Genomic DNA, 24,684 nt, shown 5'->3' with positions numbered 1-24,684 from the left:
CTTCTGCAGGTCCTAGGGGAGAATCTGTTTCCTTGCCTTTTCCAGCTTCTACACACTTCTCCATTTTTTAGGAGCCCCAGTGGCAGAGTGGTTAAGCACTCAGCTGCCAACTGAATGGTTTGCAGTTCGAACCCACCAGCAGCTCCTTGGGAGAAAGATGTGGCAGCCTGCTTCCGTAAAGATTACAGCCTTGGAAATCCTATGAGACAGTTCTGCTGTGTCCTATGAGGTCACTACGAGTATGAGTCCATTTTCCAAGCTAGCAGCATTACGCTTCTCACCCGTCTTCCATCCTCACATCTCCCTCTTATCTCCTTTTCTACTTCCAGAGACTCTTGTAGTTACATTGGGCCCACCTGGATAATCCGGGATAATCTCCCTATGTTAAGGTCAAGTGATTCCTGACTCTTCATGACCCCCATGTGACAGAGTAGAACTGCCCCGTAGGGTTTCCAAGGCTGTAGTCTTTACAGGAGCAGGCTGCCACATCTTTCTCCCTCGGAGCGGCTGGTGAGTTTGAACCGCCCACCTTTTGGTTACCAGCCAAGCGCTCTAGCAGCGATCCTTGGTCAGCTGATTAGCAAATTTAATTCTTCGTTGCCATGTTGTCGTTGTTGCTGTCAAGTTGATTCTGACTGAAGGTGACCCGAAGTGTGCAGAGCAGAACTGGTCCATAAGGTTTATCAAGGCTGTGACTTTTCGGAAGCAGATCGCCCGGCCTGTCTTCCTAGGTGCCTCTGGGTTAAGTGGAGCACTTAACCACGTGTGCCACCCAGGGACTCCGAACATATTCCCAGGTTCCAGGTATTAGGATGTGGACATCTTTGTGAACTTGGAACTTTTTGCCCTGAGGCTCTAGGAGCCGGGGAAGAGTGTTGAGAAAGAGGACAGAGGTAGCTTTAAGTGTTTGAAATGCAGCTTTGGGGCCTGTATCTGTCAGGGTCCCCGTCGAACACAGAGATCGTGTCAGTGACTTAAACAGAGGGAACTTGCTGTAAAGAATCGTCAGCTGCATAGGCTAGTTGCAGTCAAATCAGTTACAACCCCTGGCGACCCCTTGTGTGTAGAGTAGAACTCCACAGGGTTTTCAGCGCTGGGACCTTTCAGAAGCAGACCTGCAGGCCTTTTTTTCCAGGTTTCCTCTGGGTGGGTTTGAACCACCAACCTTTCAGCTCCTAGTTGAGCGCTTAACCGTTTGTGCCACCCAGGGACTCTACTAGGTAACTTAAGGGGTAAAAAGAACTCTGAGGTGTCACAGAGGTAGCACCTGTAGAATGTAACCCCACGACTGTGGAGCTTCTGAACCTCAGCCGGTGGTGCCAGGGATGCCCCGTGGTCCTCAGACTCAGACCTAGGTAGTGGATGCTGGTATTGCTGGCTGTCTGAGGGGGCATCATGTAGCAGTGTTAGAAAAATTGTAAATGGATCAGGTCTGCTACAGGAAGACCTGCTGTGGCTCCAGTTGTGAAGTCCCCTCTAGTACCACTGTGTGGGCACTGCCAGACACGGAGCTGGCTGCCAGCCCACGACAAAGGTTTCCAGGCCCAGCACCACGAGGAAAAGGGGAGGAGATGGGCTTGGAGCTGAGAGACATTTGCTTAATTAACTGGCACTCATCCCAGCCGTCGAGTCGATTCCATTCATAGTGACCCTACAGGTCAGGGGAAAACTACCCCATAGGGTTTCCAAGGTGGTAATCTTCACAGAAGCAGACTGCCACAATTTTCTCCCGCAGAGCAGCTGGTGAGTTCATACTGCTGATCTTTCCGTTAGCAGCTGAGTGCCTAACCATTGGACCACCAGGGACCTGTAAGAAATGATAAGTCAGTAGTTGAAACTGAGACACAAATAATGGTTGCTTAACAAGCAAGATAAGAAATTTATTTCTCTCTAACGAGCAGGAAACGTCCAGGATTAGTTGATACGGCCGTCTCACAGCTTCAGAAATCCAGTCTGCTTCTAGACTGCTGCTCTGTTACCCTAGGTGCCGTGGTCTGAGCCGTCCAAGATAGCTACCTATGATGTCCACACTGAGCTAGTAGGAAAAGAGGGCACTCCACTTGCCTTTCAGTAAATCTTATTTGAACCACACAGAGTAGATAACATGCTTGGCAGCTTACTGAAAGGTTGGAGGTTCAAGTCCACTTAGAGGCACCTTAGAAGAAAGACCTGGCAATCAACTTCCTGAAAAATCAGCCATTTGGGAATGCTATGGAGCATATTCCACTCTGATGCACATGGGGTCGCCATGAGTCGGAATCAGCTCAACAGCAACTAGTTATTTAAACCAAGGGTAAACCAAAAACCAAACCTGTTGCCGATGAGTCGATGTCGACTCATAGCGACCTTTGAAGGACACAGTAGAACTGCCCTATAGGGCTTCCAAGAAGCACCTGATGGATTCGAACTGCTGACCTTTTGGTTAGCAGCCACAGCTCTTAACCACTACGCCACTAGGGCTTCCAAACCAAGGGTAGTGTACATCTTTTCCCCTTAACATCCTATTGGCTAGAACTTAGGCTCATAACTGTACCTGTATGCAAGGGAGTCTGGGAAATGTAGTCCTGAGGTCCATGACCGCACCTGGTCACAGGGGAGTCTGGGAAATGTAGTCCTGAGACCCATGACTGCACCTGGTCACAGGGGAGTCTGGGAAATGTAGTCCTGAGGCCCATGACTGCACCTGGTCACAGGGGAGTCTGGGAAATGTAGTCCTGAGGCCCATGACCGCACCTGGTCACAGGGGAGTCTGGGAGGTATAGTCCGGAGGCTATACCTGGCCATGGGCGAGTCTGGAAAATGTAGTCTTTAGTTGGTCCACCTTATGTCCATCTGAAAATCAGCTTCTGTAAGTCTGGGTAAAAGAGAGCGTTATTACTGAGATCCGTGATGGGGAGAACCTGGGACCATGAAACTATGCAAGAGAGTGGAGTGGTGGTCAAAGTGAAAGAGGACAAGGCCTGAGCTAGGGCTGGGGCCATGGGGACAGAGAGGAGAGTGGGGGCAAAGAGAGGTTTAGAGTCCCCTCTACTCTCAACTCTTTGGGAAACAAGATAGCTAGATGGCCCATCCTCCCTCCGCTCACTCTAAGATTGCTCTTCTCGTCCCTTCCAGAAACCTGCTCCAGGCTCTCCGAAAGCCTCCCCTCCCAGTCCTGCTGCATCTCTGGAGAGCATCCCTTCCCCCTCCGAAGCCAGTCCCGTGGAAGTCTCCCCATCAGGGATTCCGAAGCGTCGCACAGGTAAGGACCCAGGGCTGTGCCCTTCAGCTGCCTGTCTCTCACACTTTGGTCTCTGCGCCCGATGGCCAGTCTTAGGACAGCTGTGACCTTGGTGTTGTGGTTAAGAGCTCGGCTCCACCCTTCACTGCCTGTGTGACTTGGGCAAATTACTTACTTTCTCTGAGCTTTAGTTGCTTTACCTGTAAAACAGAGATGGTGATATTTAAAGTACCTACCACAAAGAGAACCAGGCAGTAGTAGTCCAGTGGTAGAATTCTTCCCTTCTGTGTGGGAGACCGGGGTTCAGTTCCCAGCCAGTGCACCTCAGGTGCAGCCACCAGCCATCTGTCAGTGGAGGCTTGTGTGTTGCTGTGATGCTGAACAGGTTTCAGTGGAGCTTCCAGGCTAAGACAGACAAGGAAGAAAGGCCTGTCGATCTGCTTCCAAAAATCAGCAAGTGAAAATCCCATGGATCACAGTGGTCTGATCCACAACTGGTCATGGAGATTCCACGGGACCAGGCAGCGTTTCATTCCATTGTGCATGGAGTCGCAATGAGTCAGGGGTTGACTGGACAGCAGCTAACAAGAACCACAACCGCAAAGATGTGAGGATTCAAGGAGTTAATACGTGTGAAATGCTTGGCGTGTGCCCAGCCCGTAGCAAGTGCTCAGTCACTGCTGGTTATTGTGATGGTTACCGTGAGCAGTGATGAAGACAGCACAGCTCACCATGGGAGAGGGGGACGGTCCCAGTCCAAGGGGACTTCCCAAAAGAGGTGTTAGTAGAGCTGAGCCTTGAAGGACAAGGAAGAGTCAGGAGGGAAAGGAGGAGGGAAGAGCATTCTAGGCAGGAGGACAGTAGGTGTTGAGAAGGACCTTCCAAAAAACCCAACCAAACCCATTGCCATCGGGTTGATTCTAACTCACAGCAACTCTATAGGACAGAGTAGAATTGCCCCATAGGGTTCCCAAGGCTGTCATCTTTACAGAAGCAGACTGCCACATCTTTCTCCCAAGGAACATCTTGTGGGTTCGAACCACCAACCTTTTGGTTAGCAGCCCAGTGCTTAACTGCTGAGCCACCAGGGCTCCTTTTAAGGAGGGCCATGGGGGCGGCTAATGGGTCAGCATGCTGGTGTACAGAGCACAGGATTGGGGAGTGCAAGCGATGAGGCTGGAGAAGGTCCCTGGGAAGCCAGACTGAAGAATGACAGCTTTGTCCTGAGGGCAATAGGTTGAGAGACCCATTCGTAACACAGGGCAGTATCCACTTGCGCTGTCCAGTACCGCCACCGCCAGCCACATGTGTCTGCTGAGCACTTGAGTTGTGGCCAGTGTGCCTGAAAAACTGAATTTTAAATTCTCTGTAATTTCAATTAAATTTAAATTTGAAAGCTGATTTTTGATTTGATTATTAAAAACTTTTAAGTATGTTGGGAACAGCTTGGATATGTAAATCTGTGTTTTTGACTGAATTTCATGACATCTAAACACAGATCAAATATTTTCCATGAAAATTCGGTGTCCAGATTGCTATGTGCTGTAAGTGTAGAACACACAACAGATTTTGAAGGCTTCAGAGAACGTAAGACATTTTGTTAATAAGGTCCCTGGGTGGCACAGCTCACGCTCAACTACTAACCTAAAGGTTGGTGGTTTGAATCCACCAGCAGCACCACAGAAGAAAGGCCTGGTGTTCTTATTCTATAAAGATTACAGCCAAGAAAACCCTATGGAGTACAGGGGGTCGCCATGATCCAGAATCTACTCGATGGCAGTGGTCTTTGGTTTTTTTCCTGCTAACCGAAAGGTTGGTGGTTCAAATCCACCCAGTGGGCCGTGTGTAATAATTTATTTTAATATCGATAGTATGTTGGGATAATAGTATCTTGAACATATTCAGTTGAATAAAAGATATTATTAAAATTAATTTCACTCAGTTTTTTTTCCTTTTTTTTTTTTTAAATGTGGCTACTGTTGTTAGTTGCTGTTCAGTCAATTCCTACTCATGGCAACCCCATATAACAGAGTAGAACTTCCCCATAGGGTTTCCTAGCTGTAATTTTAATGGGAGCAGATCACCAGGCCTTTGGCCTGAGGAGCCACGGATAGGTTCAAAGCAGTGACCTTTTGGTTAGTAGTCAAGTACAAACCATTTGCACTGCCCAGGGACTTTAATGTGGCTACTAGAAAGATAAAAATTATGTATGTGGCTCTTTGTAGATTTTCACTGGACAGCAGTGGTATAAGAAATAATAGTGGTATAAGTCAGACGCAAAAGGACAAATATTGTATGACCTTGCTTATCTTCAGAGAGAAAAGATTAATAGTGGTTACCAGGGACTGAGGGAAGGGGGAAATGGGGAGCTATTGAACGTGGTGAATGTAATTAATGTCACTGAATTATACTCTTAAAAATGATAAATGGTAAATGTTGTTATATATATTTTACCACAATAAAATTTTAAAAAAGAAAGAAAGAAATAATAGTAGTAACCCAGAGTACCATGAGAGCTCAGAAGGCAGCAGCCCAGAGGAGGTGATGTCTGAACTGAGTCTGGGGGGTGGGTGAGGGTTGGCCATGATGAGAAGTGGTGAATGGGAGGGTGTGCCAGACGAGAACAGCACATGCAAAGGCCCTGAGGTGGCAACAGCCCGGCACACTTGGGGAATCACGTGTGATTCTGTGTTTCTGGAGAATGACGTCTGCTTTGGGGAGCAGGGAGAGTCTATGCTTAGGGTGTGATAAGAGATGAGGTAGGAAAGAGGGTGGGAGGACTTTGAGCAGGGCAGGGACAGTGCCAGCTGTCAGTGATAGGAACCCCTCTGGGGCTGGGCAAGGGACCCACCAGGGGCTGGAGACCAGGGAGGAGGCAGTGCAGTGGTCTGGGTGAAAGCCGACAATGACAGTGGCTGTGAAAAAAACAACCGATTGCTGTGAGACGACTCCGACTCATGGCGACCCCATGTGTGTCAGACAGAAATGTACTCCATGGGGTACTTAAAAAACCCGTTGCCATCGAGTCAGTTCCAACTCATAGTGACCTTATAGGACAGAGCAGAGCTGCCCCGTAGAGTTTCCAAGGAGCACCTGGTTTATTCGAACTGCCGACCTTTTGGTTACCAGCCACAACCTTTAATCACTACGCCACCAGGATTTCTATAGGGTTCTTAGTGGCTGATTTTTCAGAAGTAGATCTCCAGGCCTTCCTTCCAAGGGGCCTCTGGGTGGACTTGAACCTCCCACAATTCAGTTAACAACCGAGCTCATTATCTATTTGCACCACCCAGGAACTCCCGAAAATGGCTATCATTGGCGTTTTATGGAGTTCTTCACCAGGTGTTAGTGTCTCAGCTTGGGGTCTTTTAGAAGCAGACTGAAACAAGGACCCCACTGCAACCTATGCTGAAGTCTAGTTGTATGACAGGCATTTTATCATGGGTTTTTTCTTTTTTTGGTCAAAAATGTATTTAGCACTTTTTGGTGGTTTTTAAGACAGTACATGAGGAGTCCTGGGGGTGCAGTGGTTAAAGCACTCGGCTGTGAACCAAAAGGTCAGCAGTGCGAACCCATCAGCCGCTGCACGAAAGAAAGATGTGACGGTCAGCTTCCGTAAAGATTTCTGCCTTGGAAACCCTCTGGGGCAGTTCTACTCTGTCTTACTGGAGGCAACGAGTTTAAAGACGATCTATTAGAAAAAGGAGGAAAACTGTGTTTAAGTCACTTAGTTGCGATAGAGACACACTTGTAGTTTTGTGTGCGTATGTGTGTGAAAATGTTTAGAGCTTTTTGTTGGTTATAACAGTCTATCTACTGGCATTAGTGGAAAAACTTGGGAGCCACAGGGAACATGGACAGGAGTCGAGGAAGGCAGGCAGCTGGTAAAGGATGTTGTTAGGCCAGTTCCCACAGTGGGCACCTGGGGAAACTCTGCGGAGAAAGTTGTGGGGCAGCGTAAAGGGGAGCCTCAGAATTACCCACCCGAGGAGCGAGGGAGCTGGGTGTTTATACACCAACTCACCTCTGTCACCGGTGGAGGGCTGCTCACAGGGCCTGTTTCCTCCTTGCCACGTAAGGCCTTCCAAGGTTCTGGAGATGCTGAGAGGATAAGATTCCAGAGATGCTGGCCGGGCGCCGAGAGCATCTGCTAAACTCAGGTGCTGTGCCTAACACAGTACGTCACGATCTTCATTTTGGGACAGTTTCCAGTCTGCAGATACGGTGACTGACTGAGGCACAGAGAGGTTAGGTGGTCTGCTTAAGGTCACCCAGCCAGGAAGCAACAGAGCTTAAAGGACGAGGCCTTGTGGGTCCATGGATGTGGACAGGAGGGGAAAGGCTGGGAGCCCAGAGCCTTCTCAGGGCCCCAGCAGTGGGCCTGAGCTGATTGGGGTGGGGCAGGCAGGCCAGTGGGGTCAACTACAGGGATCCCCTTTCTTTTGCAGCTCGGAAGCAGCTCCCGAAACGGAAAATTCAGGATGTCCTGGAAGAACAGAGTGGAGACAAGGAAAGAGAGACCAAGAGGAAGAAGGAAGAAGAAGGTGAGGGATGAGGAGGAGAGAAGGTGTGTGTGTGCGTGCGCACGCGCGCTCTGTGCCCACGTGTGGATGACTCTGGAAGGTCAGGGCCGCATCTAAGAGCACAGGAGGTTTGGACCACACTAGTTTCCGCCTGCACCTGTGAATCCAAACATGTCAGTCAGAATTCCACGTGCCAACACGGGAATTTTTGTTAAATGAAGCCATTTTGGAATAAATTCATTTGGCCACATTAACTCGATATTAATCCATATACAGTTTGTACTTTTTATCTTCTATCTTTACATTTATTTTATGGAAAATATTTTCCCCTAAGTAATTTTGTTCTCCTTGTAGATGTACCACAGAGCAGAAGCTCCCGATCTTTCTTGGTTCACAGGGCCCTTAGTCTCTTAGTCGTTTTTTGTGGCACCCATAGGCCAGTTCCTAACAGTTTTGTTTATTAAGTAGTTTTGTTGAAACAACTATGTGTGTTTGAACTACTTAGGTATTTGAAAAAATAATACACATACACTGAAAGAAAAAAATAGCATTTTTATTGCATTCTTATCATCTTTGGCCGTTGAGTCGGTTCTGACTCATGGTGACTCCCTATGTGCCAGCACAAAACTTTGCTCCGTAGGGTTTTCATTGGCTGATTTTTTCAGAAGCGGATCGCCAGGCCTTTCTTCCCAGGCACCTCTGAGTAATCTCGAACCTCCCAACTTTTTGGTTAGCAGCCGAGCACATTGACTGTAACGCCACATAACCATAATTACTAATGGGATGTGTGTGCCTTTTGGGCAGTGCACAACTTCTCAGTCTTAGGGATCAGATGGAAAACTGCCACTCCCATTTCCCATTTAATGTTAACTTTTGTGCAATACAGGCAGTCCCTGTATTACAAATGAGTTCTGTTCCTAAGTCTGTCTTTAAGTTGAATTTGTACATAAGTCAGAACAGTTACGTACAGGTCATATCTAACGTTAGTCAAATGTTCATCTTGGTATGTAGTATACAGTGCACCTGTCTATGTATAAAAAACATTAAGGAAACACTTCCAGATACACTAGAACATCTTTAACATGATAATATAGTAATGATAATAATAATGTTTTGATGCGTGTCACAAAGTAGCCCATTTGTTAGTGCAAACTGTATTATGTACCTGGAATTTCTAATATAATAGGCTTTACGGGGTTTGGTTCATAAATACAGGTTGTACATAAATTGGGTGTTCATAACCCGGGGTCTACCTGTACTTGCTTTTTATCACAGTGGCCACTGAAAACCCAGCTTTGCAGAGATAAGACTCATTGAAGGGAATGTGTCCTGGTGTTGCAAATACCTTGAGCTAGTAGTTCACACAGTGTCCAGCAGGTGTCCCTGGAGGTCCCTTCGAAGTGTGAACTATCCTACAGTGCCCGCCGTGAGTTCACATGGGATCCATAGCCATCAAGATTAAATCCATTGATCTTTTTAGGGCCTTGATGAGATTATACCAGCTACAGCCTTTGCCATTGTCAGGTGTTTTTTTGTTTAGTTTTGTTTTTTTGTAGAAGTTCCTTATTTTTACTAGGCTCTGTTTTCCACTGCAAAGAATATTGAACATACCGTGGGCTGCCAGAAGAACAAACCTGTCTTGGAAGTATAGCCAGAGTGCTCCTTGGAAGTGAGGATGGCGAGACATGTTATCAGGAGGGATCAGTCAATGGAAGAAGACATTGTGCTTGGTAAAGGGTCAACAAGAAAATGGAAGACCCTCAACAAGATGCATTGACACAGTGACTGCGGCAGTGGGCTCAAACATAGCAACGATTGTGAGGATGGCACATTCTGTCGTGCATAGCAGGGTTGCTGTGAGTCGGAAGCGACTCGAGCACCTGACAACAACAGGGCACATTTGAACTTGGTCAGGATTTGATTTCATTTTGCAATTTTTAGTCAGTAACAGATTTTACTGTAAGTCATGCACTGCTAGCCATTGTCAGTTTCTAGAATGTGTAGGGGGGTTTATTTCTCCTGAGGCAAAATCTTCCCAAGTTACTTTTTGCAGCTTTTATTATTACCCTACAAGCATGATTTTTCAAGCAGTTTTTTTTTTTTTTTCTGTCTCCAACAAGTTATCGTATGCATTTTGAACCCTTTTAAATTCTATTTTGGGATGAATAATTCAAAAATAATAGCTTATAAGAAAAGACTGGTGGTTTGTATTTATTTCTCAGCTGCCTATGTAAACGCTGAGGTTGGTTTCCCTCAAATAGAGGCCCCCACTTTGCTCGTGATTGACTAAGAGTGGGCACACCCCCCCATTGCTTTATAGACGCCCTTGAATGGTCCGATAAAAAATATAAACCCACAGTGAGATACCACTTCGTACCTAGTAGTATGCCTATTATCAAAAAGTCAGAAAATAGCAAATGTTGGTGAAGGTGTGGAGGAATTAGAACCCTCAACCACTGCTTGTGGAAATGCAAACTGGCGCAGGTGCTATGGAAAACAGTTTGGCGGTTCCTCAAAAAGTTAAACATAGAATTATCATGTTTTTAGGTACCACTGAGCCACTTCCAACTCACAGCAGCCCTATATACAGCAGAACGAAACACTGCCCTGTCCTGTGCCATCCTCACAATCGTTGCTGTGTTTGAGCCCATTTTTGCAGCCACTATGTCAATCCATCTCATTGAGGGTCTTCCACTTTCTTCACTGACCCTCTACTTTACCAAGCGTGATGTCCTTCTCCAGGGACTGGTCCCTCCTGATAACATGTCCAAAGCACAGGAGATGATGTGTCACCATCCTCGCTTCTAAGAAGCATTTTGGACCCAGCAATTCCACTCCTCGGCATACACCCCAACTAATTGAAAGCAAGGACTCATGCAGATACTTACACACTAGTGTTCATAGCAGCACTGCTCGCAGTAGCCAAAGGTGGAAATGACCCACGTGTCCATCAGCAGACAAATGGGTAAACAAAATGCGGTGCAGTAAAACCTGAGAAAGCCGGAACCCATGTAAGGCAGAAATCTATCAGAGAAGGAAAATGCAAGCATTTTCCACTAAAATGAGCAATAGAAAAGTGGTAAGACTATGCCCTGTCAAAGGTGAAAAATTTGTGAGACCCCGGCTCTCACATGTTTCCGTGTATATACACATAAAAAAAAAAAATTTACATAGTGGAATATTATTTAGTCATAAAGACAGATGAAGTTTTATGCATGCTGTAAGGTGGATGAACTTTGAAAACATCATGCTGAGTGAAAGAAACCAGAGACAAATGGACAAATACTGTATGATCGCACAGGTGTGGAAGATCAGAATAAGCAAGTGCACAGAGACAGAGGAGTGTACTGGCTCCCATGGGCTGGGGGAAGAGGGAATGGGGAGTTCCTGCTTGTCATGGATTGAATTATATCCCCCCAAAATGTGTGTATCCACTTGGTTAGGCCATTATTCCCAGTACTGTGTGGTTTACCTCCATTTTGTGATTGTAATTTTATGTTGAGATGATTAGGGTGGGATTGTAATACCACCCTTACTCAGGTCGGCTCCCTGATTCAAGGTAAAGGGAGTTTCCCTGGGGTGTGCCCCGTACCACCTTTTATCTCTCAAGAGATGGAAGGGAAGCAAGCAGAGAGTTGGGGACCTCATACCACCAAGAAAGCAGCACTAGGAGCAGAGTGCATCCTTTGGACCTGGGGTCCCTGCACCTGAGAAGCTCCTTGACCAGGGGAAGTTTGAGAACAAGGACTCCTCCAGAGCCGACAGAGAGAGAAAGGCTTCCCCTGGAGGTGACGCCCTGAATTTGGACAAATAACCGACTAGACTGTGAGAGAATAAATTTCTCTTTGTTAATGCCACCCACTTGAGGTATTTCAGTTATGGCCGCTCCAGATGACTAAGGCACTGCTTCGTGGGCATAACGTTTCTGTTTGGAGGATGAAAAAAAATGGGTACTAGAATGGAAAAAGGAAAAAAAATATTGTTTAATAAACACTTAAGTTCTTCTAAAAAAAAAAAAGTAGGAGCAGACTGTTTCAGGGGTCAGAATGTCCTTAGGGGTCAAAATGACTTGTTTTTGCTATCTGACTTTTTCTATCTGTCACCAGAAGCAGAGACCCCAGCAGAAAGTGTCACAGAGCCTGAAGTGGCAAAAAAAAAGGAAGCAGAAGATGAGGACCAGCCCAGGATGTCACCTAAACCCTGCAAGACTTCTGGTGAGTTTATGATCCTCTTCCTCCCCCCAGCCCTGACTCTGATTTTGGGGTCAGATGTCTTTTGAAAAGAGTTCATTTAATTGAGACAGAGCTTCATAAAAAAAAGCCATTGTCATGGAGTCGATTCCAACTATAGTGGCCCTATAGGACAGCGCAGCAGTGCCCCATGGGGTTTCCTAGGCGGTAATCTTTACACAAGCAGACTGCCACATCTTTGTCCCGTGGAGCAGCCAAGTGCTTTCACCGCTTCACCACCTCCGTAGAAGACACATAAGTCTCATTACTGTGGTTTTATTATTAGTGCTGTTTGTCTTCCATACATGTGGGAAAAGAGGACAGAGCCAGTTGTCTTCTTCTGACTCAACAAAATACTTACACCTTTTAGAAATCATTGTTGGATTCTGTCAAGTCGATTCTGACTTACAGTGACCCCATGTGACAGAGTAGAACTGCCCCATAGGATTTTCTAGGCTATCCTCTTTATGGGAGCAGATCATCAGGTCTTCTCCCATGGAGCCGCTGGGTGAGTTTGAACTGCCAGTCTTTCCCATTTCACCATCAGGGTTCCTTAGGTGCAAATTAAATGCTGTAATTATGGAGCCATAAATGATTGTTAGACAGCCCCGCCGAGTTAGGGGTTTGTAGAGCATAAAGTTACCCCCACAGGCCACAGAGCAACGCCCGCGGTCTGGGATGCCATGAAGCGCCAGCGTTAGACACAGCAGTCACTGCAAGAACAGTTTCCTGACGCAGAGTCAGACTGATTTTCTGCAGGTGCAGAAGTGGGAACGTTTTCTTCTGATCACGCTGAGATGTCTTTTTGCCACTCTGTATGCGATGGGTCGAATGGTGTTCCCCAAAAATATGTGTTGTAAGTCCTAATCCCTATGCCTGTGGTGATAATCCCATTTGGGAATGAGTTTTCTTTGTTTTATTAACCAAAATTAAACCCATTGCTGTCGAGTCAGTTCCAACTCATAGCAACCCTGTAGGACAGAGTAGAACTGCCCCACAGGGTTTCAAAGGCTGTAATCTTTACAGAAGCCGACCGCCGCACCTTTCTTCCGTGGAGTAGCTGGCGGGGTCGAACCACCAACCTTTCTGTTAGCAGTCCAGCGCTTAAGCACTGCGCCACCAGGGCTCCTTTTTGTTATGTCAGTGAGGCAGTATTAGTATGTGGAGTATCAGTCTCTTGAGATATAAAAGAGATTGAACTAGCAAGTGAGCAAGCATATATGGGGGAAGAGAGATGCCAAGCCATGTGAAGATCGCCCAAGAGCAGAAACTCAAAAGAGACAAGGATCTCCCCGCAATGCCGACAGAGAGAGAGCCTTCTCCTAGAGCCAGTACCCTGCATTCGGACTTCCAGCTTCCTAAACTGTGAGAAAATAAATTCCTGTTTGTTAAAGCCGTGCACTTGTGCTGTGTCTGTTGTAGCAACACCAGATGACTGTGACACCGTGTTAGTCCCCAAATCCAGGACCAGTGCTGGAATTCCATTAGTTAGCAGTGAGCAAAACAACATCAGGCCTGAGATGCCCAAAACATAGTGTATGGAAAGAGCAAGGGCAGAATTTGTCGTGGTTTCCTTCTACAGGGTCAGAAAGACCTAGGGTTAAAAAAAATTCTTGAGGTCAAAACAGCCTGTGTCACCATCTGAATCTTACTTTAGAAGCAGAGACCCCAGCAGAAAGCACTTCAGAGCCTGCAGTGGGCGTGAAGAAGGAGCCACAGGAGGGGGACCAGACCAAGCCTTCCCCCAGGCCTTCTAAGAGGATCAGCAGTTTCTTCAGTGAGTCCCCCTTCCCGCCTCACCTCCCTGGGACCGTGCACGCAAAGGAAGTCGGTGGTTTCTTCCCTAGTTGTTGATGGTGCTTGCCGTCAAGCCTAGGACTCATGGCGACCCCACGTGTACAGAGAACAACTGTGCTTCATGGGGTTTCCAAGGCCGTGACCTTTTGGAAGCAGATCACCAGGCCTGTCTTCCGAGGTGCCTCTGGGTGGGTTTGAACCTCCACCCTTTCCGTTAGTAGTCCAGCGCTTAACCACCCGCAGCACCAGGGACTCCTTTCTCCAGAACACACTGCAAACCCCTTCTGGCCTTGCACCTCTTAGAAAGTCTCCGTCTCGTCCCTCCTGGCTCCTCACCATCTTCCTAAGCGTTGGGGCAGCACTGGGTGGAGAGGGTTTGGGAGCTATCAGAAGGAGAAAGGACCCACGATTTCCTGGCTTCATTCCCAGCCCCTCGAAAGCCAGCCACAAAAAAAGAAGTGAAAGAAGAGGGGTCAGGTGCTCCAGGAGAAGAGGAGACAAAGGGGTGAGTCGGAATCTGGGTCTGGAAAATACCTTCTGGGCCTGTTCTTTTTTCTCTATTCTCACAGCCTCAAATCCAGCTCAGTCTCCTTCTCTTGCAGGGCCTAGCAAGCTTTTCCTGTAAAGGACAGCTGTTGTTTGCTATCAAGTCGGTTTCTGACTCAGCAACCCCACGTGACAAAGTAGAATTGCCTCATGGGGTTTCTTAGACTATAGTGTTTATGGGAGCAGATCACCAGGTCTTTTCTCCCATAGAGCAACTGGGTGGGTTCGAACCACCAACCTTTTGGTTAGCATCCAAGTACTTAACCACTGCACCACCAGAGCTCCTTTATAAAGGACTAGGGATGGATAGCATATATTTTAGGCTTTCTGACCCACATTTGGCCTCTCATACAAAGCCGTTTCTAGCTCACAGGCCCATAGAAACCAGCCCAGGGCATGGTTTGCTGCCCTCTTACCCCAGCCTCATCCCTGACCACGGTCTCCAGTCTTCCGTCTTTATCTGACCCTTTATATGGGCCCAGAGGGCTCTTTCTGATACCCAGAATTGACCATGCCCCTCTAATGGCTCCCCAGCACCTCAGGACAAAATCTAAGCCCCTTCATCCTCTGCTCCTGCCCACCTCGCCAGCCTCATTTCTGACTCCTCTGTTCCTGTCCTGCGGAATGCACCAGATTTAGAGTATGCCTTGAAAGCCAACGGATATGTCTACTCTGTATTAAGATGTACTGAGCGTGTCCCCTGTTCCCGCCCTGGGCTGCTGATGGGGGTGAACCATGCAAACCATCCCTCCCTGCCCTGGCCCTCAGGTTGCTCATAGTTATTGAGGCCGTGGGACGCTGAACAGGTTGTTAATTAGTTGTTGTTGTTGTGTGTCGAAGAGTTGATTTCAATTCATAGCAGCCCCAGGTGACAGAGTAGAACTGCCTCATAGGGTTTTCTTTGGTGTAATCTTTACGGGAGCAGATCAGCAGGTCATTATCCCATGGAGCCGCTGGGTGGGTTCAAACCGCCAACCTTTCAGTTAACAGCTGATTGCCTACCCGTTGCATAACCAGGGCTCCTGTAAACAATATGTTCACTGTCATTGTATTAAGTGCTTTGAAGAGATGATGTCTTGGCCAATTACATGTCACAGGAGACTTGCTGAAGGTTTGTTGAATGAACAATTTGGCTGATGTGTATGTAGAGAAACATGCTTTCTACAAAGCAGTGAAATCGAGCCCCATCCCTGCCCTGCTCAAAACCTGTCTAGGACTCCCCAGTACCCCATGATACAGGCCAGACTCCTCAGGGTCCTTCATGATCTAGTTCCGCCCACCTTACATGAATGTAAGCCTCCTTCTTACTCTATTGTTGTGTGCTGTTGAGTCAATTCTAACTATCGTGACCCTATAGGACATGGTAGAATTGCCCCCATTGGGTTTCCAAGGCTATAATCTTTATGGGAGGAGGTCACCAGGTCTTTTTTCCCACAGAGCCTGTGGGTGGGTTTGAACCGCCAGCCTTTTGATTAGCAGCTGAGCTCTTAACCACTGCACCACCAGGGCTCCTTGATAAGTGATATAATGAATTAAGAAGGGAAAGGGAACAGGAAACACCGGGAGGGGAAAGGTTGCAGTTTTCAGTAGGGAATCCAGGGAAGATGAAATTTGAGTCAAAGGCTTAGAGGAGCTGGAGGAGTGAGCCCTGGAGGAAGAAGGTTCTGGGCAGAGGGAATAGCAGTGCAAACGTTTTGAGGTGGGAGTGTATCTGGGGATGTCTAAGGAGCAGTGAGGAGGCTGTGGGGCTGGAGGAAAGTGAACAAAGGGGAAAGTAGTAGGAGATAGGGTTAGAGAGGCACCAGGGCCAGCTTATGGTAGGGCTTTGCAAACTCTTGTCAAGACGTTGGTGTTTAATCTGACCTGACATGGGCTTTGAACACCCAGTCATCAGACTAATGCCTTAATAGGACTGTTCTGGCTGCAGTGGTAAGAACAGACTGAAGAGGGTCAAGGGTGGAAGCAGATTATTACAGTAATCTAGGCAAGAGATGGCAGAAGTGGTGAAAAATGCTGGACTTTGGATCCTGTGTTAGCAGGCAGAATTTGTAGTAGAGGAGAATGATGAAGGTGAGGGAAAGAGGAGTCAAAGAGAGGGGTTAGCCCTGAGCACCTGGCAGGATTGAGTTGCCATTGACTGGGACAGGGAAGACTGGAGGAGGAGCAGGTTTGGGGCTGAAGTTTAGACTGTGTTAAGCTGAAGATGTCTGTGAAACATCCAGGTGGTGAGGTGAAGGATGTGACTGGATATGTGAGTAGAGTTAAGGGAAGAAGTTGAGACTAGAGAGATAAACTTGGGAGTCATCAACATATGTTGTTGTTCGGTGCCATCAAGTCGGTTCCAACTCATATTGTTGTTAGGTGTCGTCAAGTCGATTCTGACTCACAGCGACCCCACGTACGACAGAACAAAACACTGCCCGGTCCTGCACCATCCTCGCAATTGTTGTTATGCTTGAGTTCTTTGTTGCAGCCACTGTGTCAGCCCGTCTTGTTGGTGGTCTTCCTCTTTTTATCTGACGCTTTACTTTGCCAAGCATGATGTCATTCTCCAGGGACTGGCCCCTTGATAGCATGTCCAAAGTACGTCAGACAAGGTCTCGCCATCCTCGCTTCTAAGGAGCATCCTGGCTGTACTTCCTCAAGGACAGATGTGTTCGTTCTTCTGGCAGCCCATGGTATTTTCAGTATTATTTACCAACACCATAGTTCAAAGGTGTCAATTTTTCTTTGGTCTTCCTTACCTGTAGTCCAGCTTTTGCATCCAAATGAGGCGATTGAAAATATCATGGCTCGGTCAGGTGCACGTTAGTCCTCAAAGTGACATCGAACTCATAGTGACCTTATATGACAGAAGAGAACTGCCCCGTAGGGTTTTCTAGGCTGTAATCTTTATTGAAGCAGATTGCCAGGTCTTTCTCCCACAGAGCTAGCAGTTAGCAGCCAAGCACACAACCGTTGTGCTACCAGGGCTCCTTCATCATCATACAGGTGGCATTTAGTGTTAAGACTAGAGATGATCACCAGGGGAGTGAGGATGAATAAAGAAGAGAAGAGGCCCAGGGTCTGAGTCCTGGGGTGCACCAACTTTAAGAAGAAAAGGAGTTTTCAAAAAAGCATGAAGAAGGAAATAAACATGACCATACATGAGAGATCCTCACAGTTAATACTGGTGTGTCTCCTCTAGTCTTATTTTCTCTAAGCAAAGTGAATGTCAGGTTTCACACACAGTAGGAGTTCAATAAATATTGTGGAATCAATGATTGAAGGCCGAGACATCTTTTGTGGGGGCTAGGAGCTTTAAGACTTGGCTGAATTCAAAACTCACCTCATTTTGGGACTTTTTCCTGCAGGATTAAGGAAGGGAGGCTCGGACTTGGGTTTATTGAACTATTGCTGCCATGGGGCATAACTAAATGTTTCCAGTCCCCCCTGCCCGTAGCTTGGAAAGTAATGCCTTTTTTTATTACTTTTCAAAAAATGTTTTGCTAGGATACCATTGAAAATCTCTCATCATGCCAAGAATCAGGAAAACCACATTTTGAATGAGAACAATCAACTGATGCCAATACTGAGATGAATCAGATGTTGAAATTATCTGACAAGGATTTTAAAGCAGCTTTCTTTATCATAAAAATGCTTCAATAATAAATTGCAAATTCTTTTACAACACATGAAAAAAAAATCTCAACAAGGAAATAGAAGTTATAAAAAAAGAACCAAATGAAAATTTAAAACCTGAAAAATACATTAACCAAAATAAAAAACTTGCTGGATGGTCTCAGTAGTAGAGTGGCTACAACAGAGGGTAGAATCAGTGAACTTGAAGACAAATCCATAGAATTTACTCAGACTGAACAACAGAGAAAATAGACTGAAAAAAATTAGCAGAGCCTCAGAGATTTGTGGGACAATAACAAAAGATTTAACATTTGTATCATCGGAGTTACAGAAGGAGAGAAGGAAGAGTATAGAAGTGAAAAAGTATTTGAAGAAATAATGGCTGAAAATTTCCCAAATCTGATGAAAGACATAAGGTTACAGATTCAAGAGGCTGAGCGAACCCCAGATGAGATAAACCCTTGGAAATTCACACCAAGACACATCCTAAGTAAACTTCTGAAAACTAAAGACAAAGAAAATTCTAAGCACAGCCAGAGAGAAGCAATGCAGTACCTATAAAGGAGCACTGATTCATATAAGATCAGATTTCTCATCTGAAATCATGGAGACCAGAAGGAAGTATCTCAAGTGCTGAAAGAAAAGAACTGTCAACCACAGATCCTATATCCAGCGAAACTATCCTTCAGGCATGAAGGGGGAATAAAGACATTCTCAGGTGAAGAAAAACTAAGATTTGTTGCCAGCAGACCTATCCTTAAAGAATGGCTAAAGGAACTTCTCTAAACAAAAGAGAATGGAAATGGAAGATTTGGACCTTTGGAACTGAAAGAAAACAGTGAAATGAGTAAAGATAGATGTAAACCTAATAGACTATCCTTCATCTCATGAGTTTCTTCAGTCATATTTCATAGTTTGAGAATAAGTTATAACACCATCTGATGTGATGCTCAATGTAGCGTATAGAGGAAATACTTAAGACAAGTATGTTTTTAAAGTGGAGAGGGTGAAGGGACCTAAGTGGAAGTAAAGTTTTTATACTTCCCTCTCAGTGGTAAAGCGTCGACACTAGTAGACTGTGGTAAGTTAATGAATGTAGATGGTAATACCTAGAGCAGTCACTAAGAATATACTCAATATACTCAAATATACACAATATATTCAAAAACATTATAAGTAAGTCAAAATGAAATTTAAAAAATGTACAATTAGAAAGGCAAAGAAAGAAACAGGGAACAAACAGAAGAAAAAAAAAGAACAAAGTGACAGACTTAATGCTTTAAGGTAGCTATAATTATTTTAAATGTAAATGGTTTAAATGTGCCTGTAAGAAAGAGATAGGCAGAGTGGATAAAAACTATGCCCCTGGGCAGCACAAACAGTTAAGCACTTGACTACTAACCAAAACGTTGGCCATTCCGAGGCATCTTGGAAGAAAGGCCTGGCGATCTGCTTCTGAAAGATCACAGCCTTGAAGACCCTGTGGAGCAGTTCTGTTGTGCACACGTGGGGCCACCATGAGTCAGAACTGACCCAACAGCAACTGGTTTTATGCTGGCTACAAGTAACTGACCTTAGACACAACTACATACGTAGGTTGAAATATATAAAACGGATATCAGGCAAGCATTAATTTTGCCAAAAAAAAAACCCAGCAGGAGTGGCTATATTAACATCAGATATAGTAGACTTCAGAGCAAAGAAAGTTACTGGGGACAAAGAGAGCCATAACGATAGAAGGACCAATCCACCAAAGATATATAGTAATCCTAAATATGTATACACTAAACAACAGGTCTTCAAATATATGAAGCAAAAACTGATAGAGCTGAAAGGAGAAAAATCCACAGTTGGGAAGTTCTACTTTTCAGCAATTGATGCCACTACTGGACAGAAAATCAGCAAGGACGTAGAAAACTGAACAGCACCACCAAGCAACAGGATCTAGTTTTTACAGAATGCTGCACCCAACAACAATGGAATATATATTCTTTTCAAGCACCCATGGAAAATTCACCAAGATAGGCATTATCCTGAATCATAAAACGAACCTTAACAAATTTAAAAGAATTGAAATCATACAGGTATGTTATCAGATCATTATGGGATTAAACTAAGAACCGAACAAATAGAAAAATACAACATATCAAAATTTGTGGAACGTAGCTAAAGCAGTGCTGAGAGGGAAATTTATAGCACTAAATGTTTACAGTAGAAGAAAGAGCTCAAATCGATAGTCTTTAAGTTCCTACCCCAAGAAACCAGAAGTATAAGAGCAAAATGAACCCGGGTGTCTTAATTATCTAGTACTGCTATAACAGAAATATTAAAGTGGGTGGTTTTAACAAGCAAATTAATTTTCTCACCATTTAGGAAACTAAGAAGTCCGAAATCAGGGTGCTGGCTCTAGGGGAAGGCTTTCTCTCTCTCTCAGCTCTGGGGGAAGGTCCTTGTCTCTTCAGCTTCTGTCTCTTGGCTCCTTGGTGATCTTCATGTGATGTGGCATTTACCTTCCCCAACTCTACACTCTTCTCTGTCCTAATCTGCTCTTTTTATATCCTTCAAAAGTGATTGATTTAAAACACCCTACACTGTTCTGACCTCTTAACATAGCAAAGAAAACACTTTCCCAAATGACAGTATAACCGCAGTATAGGAGTTAGGATTTACAACGTGTATTTTGGGAGGACACAATTCAGTCCACAGCACCAAAGCAAACAGCAGGAGGAAAATAACAGCAGAGATTGATAAAATTGTAAATAGAAAAATAGTAGAGAAAATGAAACAAAAACTGGTTCTTCAAAAAAAAAAAAAAGGCAATTGGTGACACTCTACCAAGATTGACAAAGAAAAAAAGAAGTTAGAAATCAGCAATATCAGAAATGAAACGGGCTATCACTACAGAACCTGGAGCGAATAGAAGGATAATAAGGAGCTACTGCTGTCGTAGTCACCTAGTGCTGCTGTAACAGAAATACCACGCGTGGGTGCCTTCAACAAACAGAAGTATATTCTCTCACAGTCTAGTAGGCCAGAAGTCCGAATTCAGGGCGTCAGCTCCAGGGGAGGGCTTTCTCTCTCTGTCAGTTCTGGGGGAAAGTCCTTGTCATCAGTCTTCCCCTGGTCTGGGAGGTTCTCAGTGCAGGGACCCTGGTTCCAAAGGACACACTATTCTCCTGGCTCTTGTTTCTTGGTAATACAAGGTCCCCCATCTCTCTGCTCACTTGTCTCTTTTATATCTCAAAAGAGATTGGTTTAAGATGCAGCCTAATCTTGTAGATTGAGTCCTGCCTCATTAACATAACTGCAATCCTGCCTCATTAACATCATAGAGGAAGGATTTACAACAGATCGGAAAATCAGATCAGATGACAAAATGACGAACAATCACACAATCATGTCCTAGCCAAGCTGACACACATTTTGGGGGGGACACAATTCAATCTGTGACAACTGCCAACAACTTTATGTTCATAAATTCAACAACTTAGGAGAAATGGACCAATTCTTGAAAACTACAAACTTCTAAAAGTCTGCCAAGGTGAAATAGAGGACCTGAATAGTCCTAAAACTATTAAAGAAATTTAATTTGTAATTTAAAATCTTTCAAAAAGGAAATCTCTAGGCTCCAGTGGTTTTACTAGAGAATTTTACCAAACACTCAAAGAAGAATTAACACCAATGCAACAGTCTTGTCCTAAAGAGGAGGGAAACATGCCCAGTTAATTTTTGGCAAAGGAACAAATGCAATTTAGTGAAGGATGGATAGCCTTTTGAATAAATGGTGCTGGAGCAATTGGACACTGATAGGAAAAAAATGACCCTTGACTTAGATCTCACATCTTTTACGAAACTAACCTGAAATGGAAAATGGACTTAAATGTAAAATGCAAAACTTTAAAACTTCTAGAAAAAAAGCACAGGAGAAAATATTCAAGACCTAGGATCGGTTAAAGAGTTCGTAGAGTCAACACCAGAAGCATCATCCGTAAAAAGAAAAATTGATACGTTGGACCTCATTAAGATGAAAGACTTTTGCTCTGGGAGAGACTCTGTGAAGAGGATGAAAAGACAAACTACAGACTGGAAGAAAATATTGGAAAATCTCGTAGCTGACAAATAGCCTGTATCTAGAATAGGAACTCTCAAAACAACGTTAAAAAAAAAAAAAAAAAACACATATGAAACAATCCAAGTAGAAAATGGGCAAAAGAGATGTAATCATTTCGCCAAAGTCAACACACAGGTGGCAGATAAGCACATGAGATGAAGCGTGACATCGTTAGCTACAAGAGACACGCGGGTACATACCACGGTTAGAACGGCTGGAGTAAAAACCAGCGTAACGCCAAGTGCAGATGAGGATGCTGAGAACCTGAATCACTCGCACACTCTGGAAAACAGTTTGGCAGTTCATTTTTAAAAGTAGACTCACCATGCGACCCAACAGTTGCACTCTAGGATATTTATGCCAGAGAAATTAAAACCTTATTTTCATGTAGAACTCGTACATGAATGGTTATTGCAGCTTTACCCATCGTATGTCCTTCAGTGTCCTTCAGTGGCTAAACAAACCGTGGCACATCCATACTGTGGAATACTACTCAGCAATAAAAAGGGACAAACTGTTGGTGCTCCTCAAGGTCCAAGGATGAGGAAATGATGCTAAGTGAAAACTGAAAGAGCCAATGTCAAAAGGATGCACACTTCTCAGTTCCATTTATGTAACTTTCATGAAATAACGCACTTATCGATGGAGAGCAGCTTAGTGGTTGCTTGAGGTTAGGGCTGGTCGTTAGCACGAAAGAATCCGGTGAGGGTGGTACAGTTCAGTGGGTACACCGAGGTACACGTGATAAAATGGCATAGAGCTACACACACAAAAGAGCCCTGGTGGCACAGTGGTTAAGGCTAGACTGCTAACCGGAAGGTCGGCGGCTTGAACCCACCAGTCTCTCCATGGGAGAAAGATGTGGCAGTCTGCTTCTGTAAAGACTGCAGCCTTGGAAACCCTATAGGGCAGTTCTGCTCTGTCCTATAGGGTCACTATGACTTAGAGAGTCAACTCTGCGGCATTGGGGTTACACACACACGAGTCCCTGGGTGGCACAAACAGTTAAGCGTTCAACTACTAGCCAAAAGGTTGGCAATTCAGACCCACCCAGAGGCACCTTGGAAGACAGACCTGGCAATCTGCTTCCTAAAGGTCACAGTCTTAAAAACCCCGTGGAGCAGTTCTACTCTGCACACATGGGGTCGCCACGCGTTGGAATCGACTCAACAACAACACACAAATGGATGTGTGTACAGGCAGTCCCCATGTTCCAAACGTCTGACTTAACAGACAATTACTTGAGAACAGACTGCCATAAAGCCTATTACAATAGAAATTTAAGGCAAATACATACAATGATTCGTAATAACAAACACAGGCACTTCTTGATGCTCCTGAAGTCATTATGTGGTTTGGAAGTGTTTCTAAGGTGTTTTATATGTATAGAAATATATGCTATATACTACGACAGGCATTTGACTGACGCTAAATGAGAACCTGTTCCGACTTACTTACAAATTCAGCTTAAAGATAGACTTAGTAATGGATCTCACTCGTAACCTGGGACCACCTGTAGAGCTGGTGAAACCTTAATAAGCTGTGTGGATTCCACCAATGTCAATTTCCTGGTTTTGATATTGTACTATGGTTAATGTTGACAAGCAAAATATGCACACCATGGGAGGCCGGGTAAAGGATACATGGGCTCTCCTGTGCTTTTCTTTGCAACTTCCTGTGAATCTAGAATTTGTTAAAAAGTTTTTTTTTTTTAATTATTTATTGAATATCTGAAACATTCACACCCCAGCAGTACAAGCAGTATAAAATACAAAATGAAAAACCAAGCCTGTTGCCTCAAGTTGATTCTGACTTACGGCGACCCTATAGGACAGAGTAGAACTGCCCCATAGAGTTTCCAAGGAGCACCTGATAGATTTAAACTGCCATCCTTTTGGTTAGCAGCCCTAGCTCTTAACCACTACCCAGTGGGGTTTCTAATAAAATACAGGAGAATTAAAACACAGGGCTCCCAAGCAGTGTAAATAATCTGAGAATAGTTTAATGCTTTGGGTTAAATGCTTTATATATTTCTGTAACAGTAGCGGTGGCGCAAATGATTAAACACTCAGTTGATGTCTAAAGGGTTGGCAGTTCGAACCCACCCAGCCACTCAGCAGGAGAAAGACCTGGCAATCTGCTCCTGTAAAGATTACAGCCTAGAGAACCCTATGAGGCAGTTCTGCTCTGTCACATGGGGTCACTATGAGTTGGCATTGACTCCCTGGCACCTAACAACAATAACGTTACATACATATTTTAATTTTATCTCTAACCCTCACGGCAAGTTTTAAAGTGTGTATCACATTCCCCGTGGTGTCAATGACAAAACTAATTGCAGAAGAGGTTAAGTGACTTGCCCGGTCACACAGCCACAGGGTGGAAGAACTGGGTACAAACTCCCATCTCTCTATTTCTCAAAGCCAAGAAGCCAGACCCATTGCCCTGGAGTCTATCCCAAGTCCTGGCAAATATTTCTCAAGTGAATGTGGATTCCACCACATCATGCTAACTCTCCACCCAGTGCTACGAAGTCTTAGCTAAAATGAAAAATTGTTAAAAGTTCTTTGGGACCCAGAATCTGGCATGGAGTAGGTGCTCACTGAATGCTTACTAGGTGTCATATGTTTAAGTGCT

The 24,684-nt window shown here is 45.0% G+C and overlaps 1 protein-coding gene across 6 annotated transcripts in view; it reads left to right on the top strand.

Moving 5' to 3' along the window:
• The window catches only part of LIG1 (DNA ligase 1), a 74,842-nt gene that overhangs the window by 17,353 nt on the left and 32,805 nt on the right, over positions 1 to 24,684 (top strand). For 3 of the 6 annotated variants that reach the window (XM_003406496.4, XM_023543199.2, XM_064293932.1), the window contains exons 5-9: positions 3,115 to 3,241; positions 7,669 to 7,764; positions 11,850 to 11,957; positions 13,630 to 13,749; positions 14,199 to 14,274. In XM_003406496.4, coding sequence (XP_003406544.2) covers positions 3,115 to 3,241; positions 7,669 to 7,764; positions 11,850 to 11,957; positions 13,630 to 13,749; positions 14,199 to 14,274 — 527 coding nt within the window. The remainder of the gene's footprint in view (positions 1 to 3,114; positions 3,242 to 7,668; positions 7,765 to 11,849; positions 11,958 to 13,629; positions 13,750 to 14,198; positions 14,275 to 24,684) is intronic. The other 3 variants (XM_010586482.3, XM_064293931.1, XM_064293930.1) reach the window with 2 other exon arrangements.

This window comes from Loxodonta africana, chromosome 11, assembly GCF_030014295.1.
Source record: "Loxodonta africana isolate mLoxAfr1 chromosome 11, mLoxAfr1.hap2, whole genome shotgun sequence".
Lineage (NCBI taxonomy): Eukaryota > Metazoa > Chordata > Mammalia > Proboscidea > Elephantidae > Loxodonta > Loxodonta africana.
This window is presented reverse-complemented; position numbering and strand designations above follow the sequence as displayed.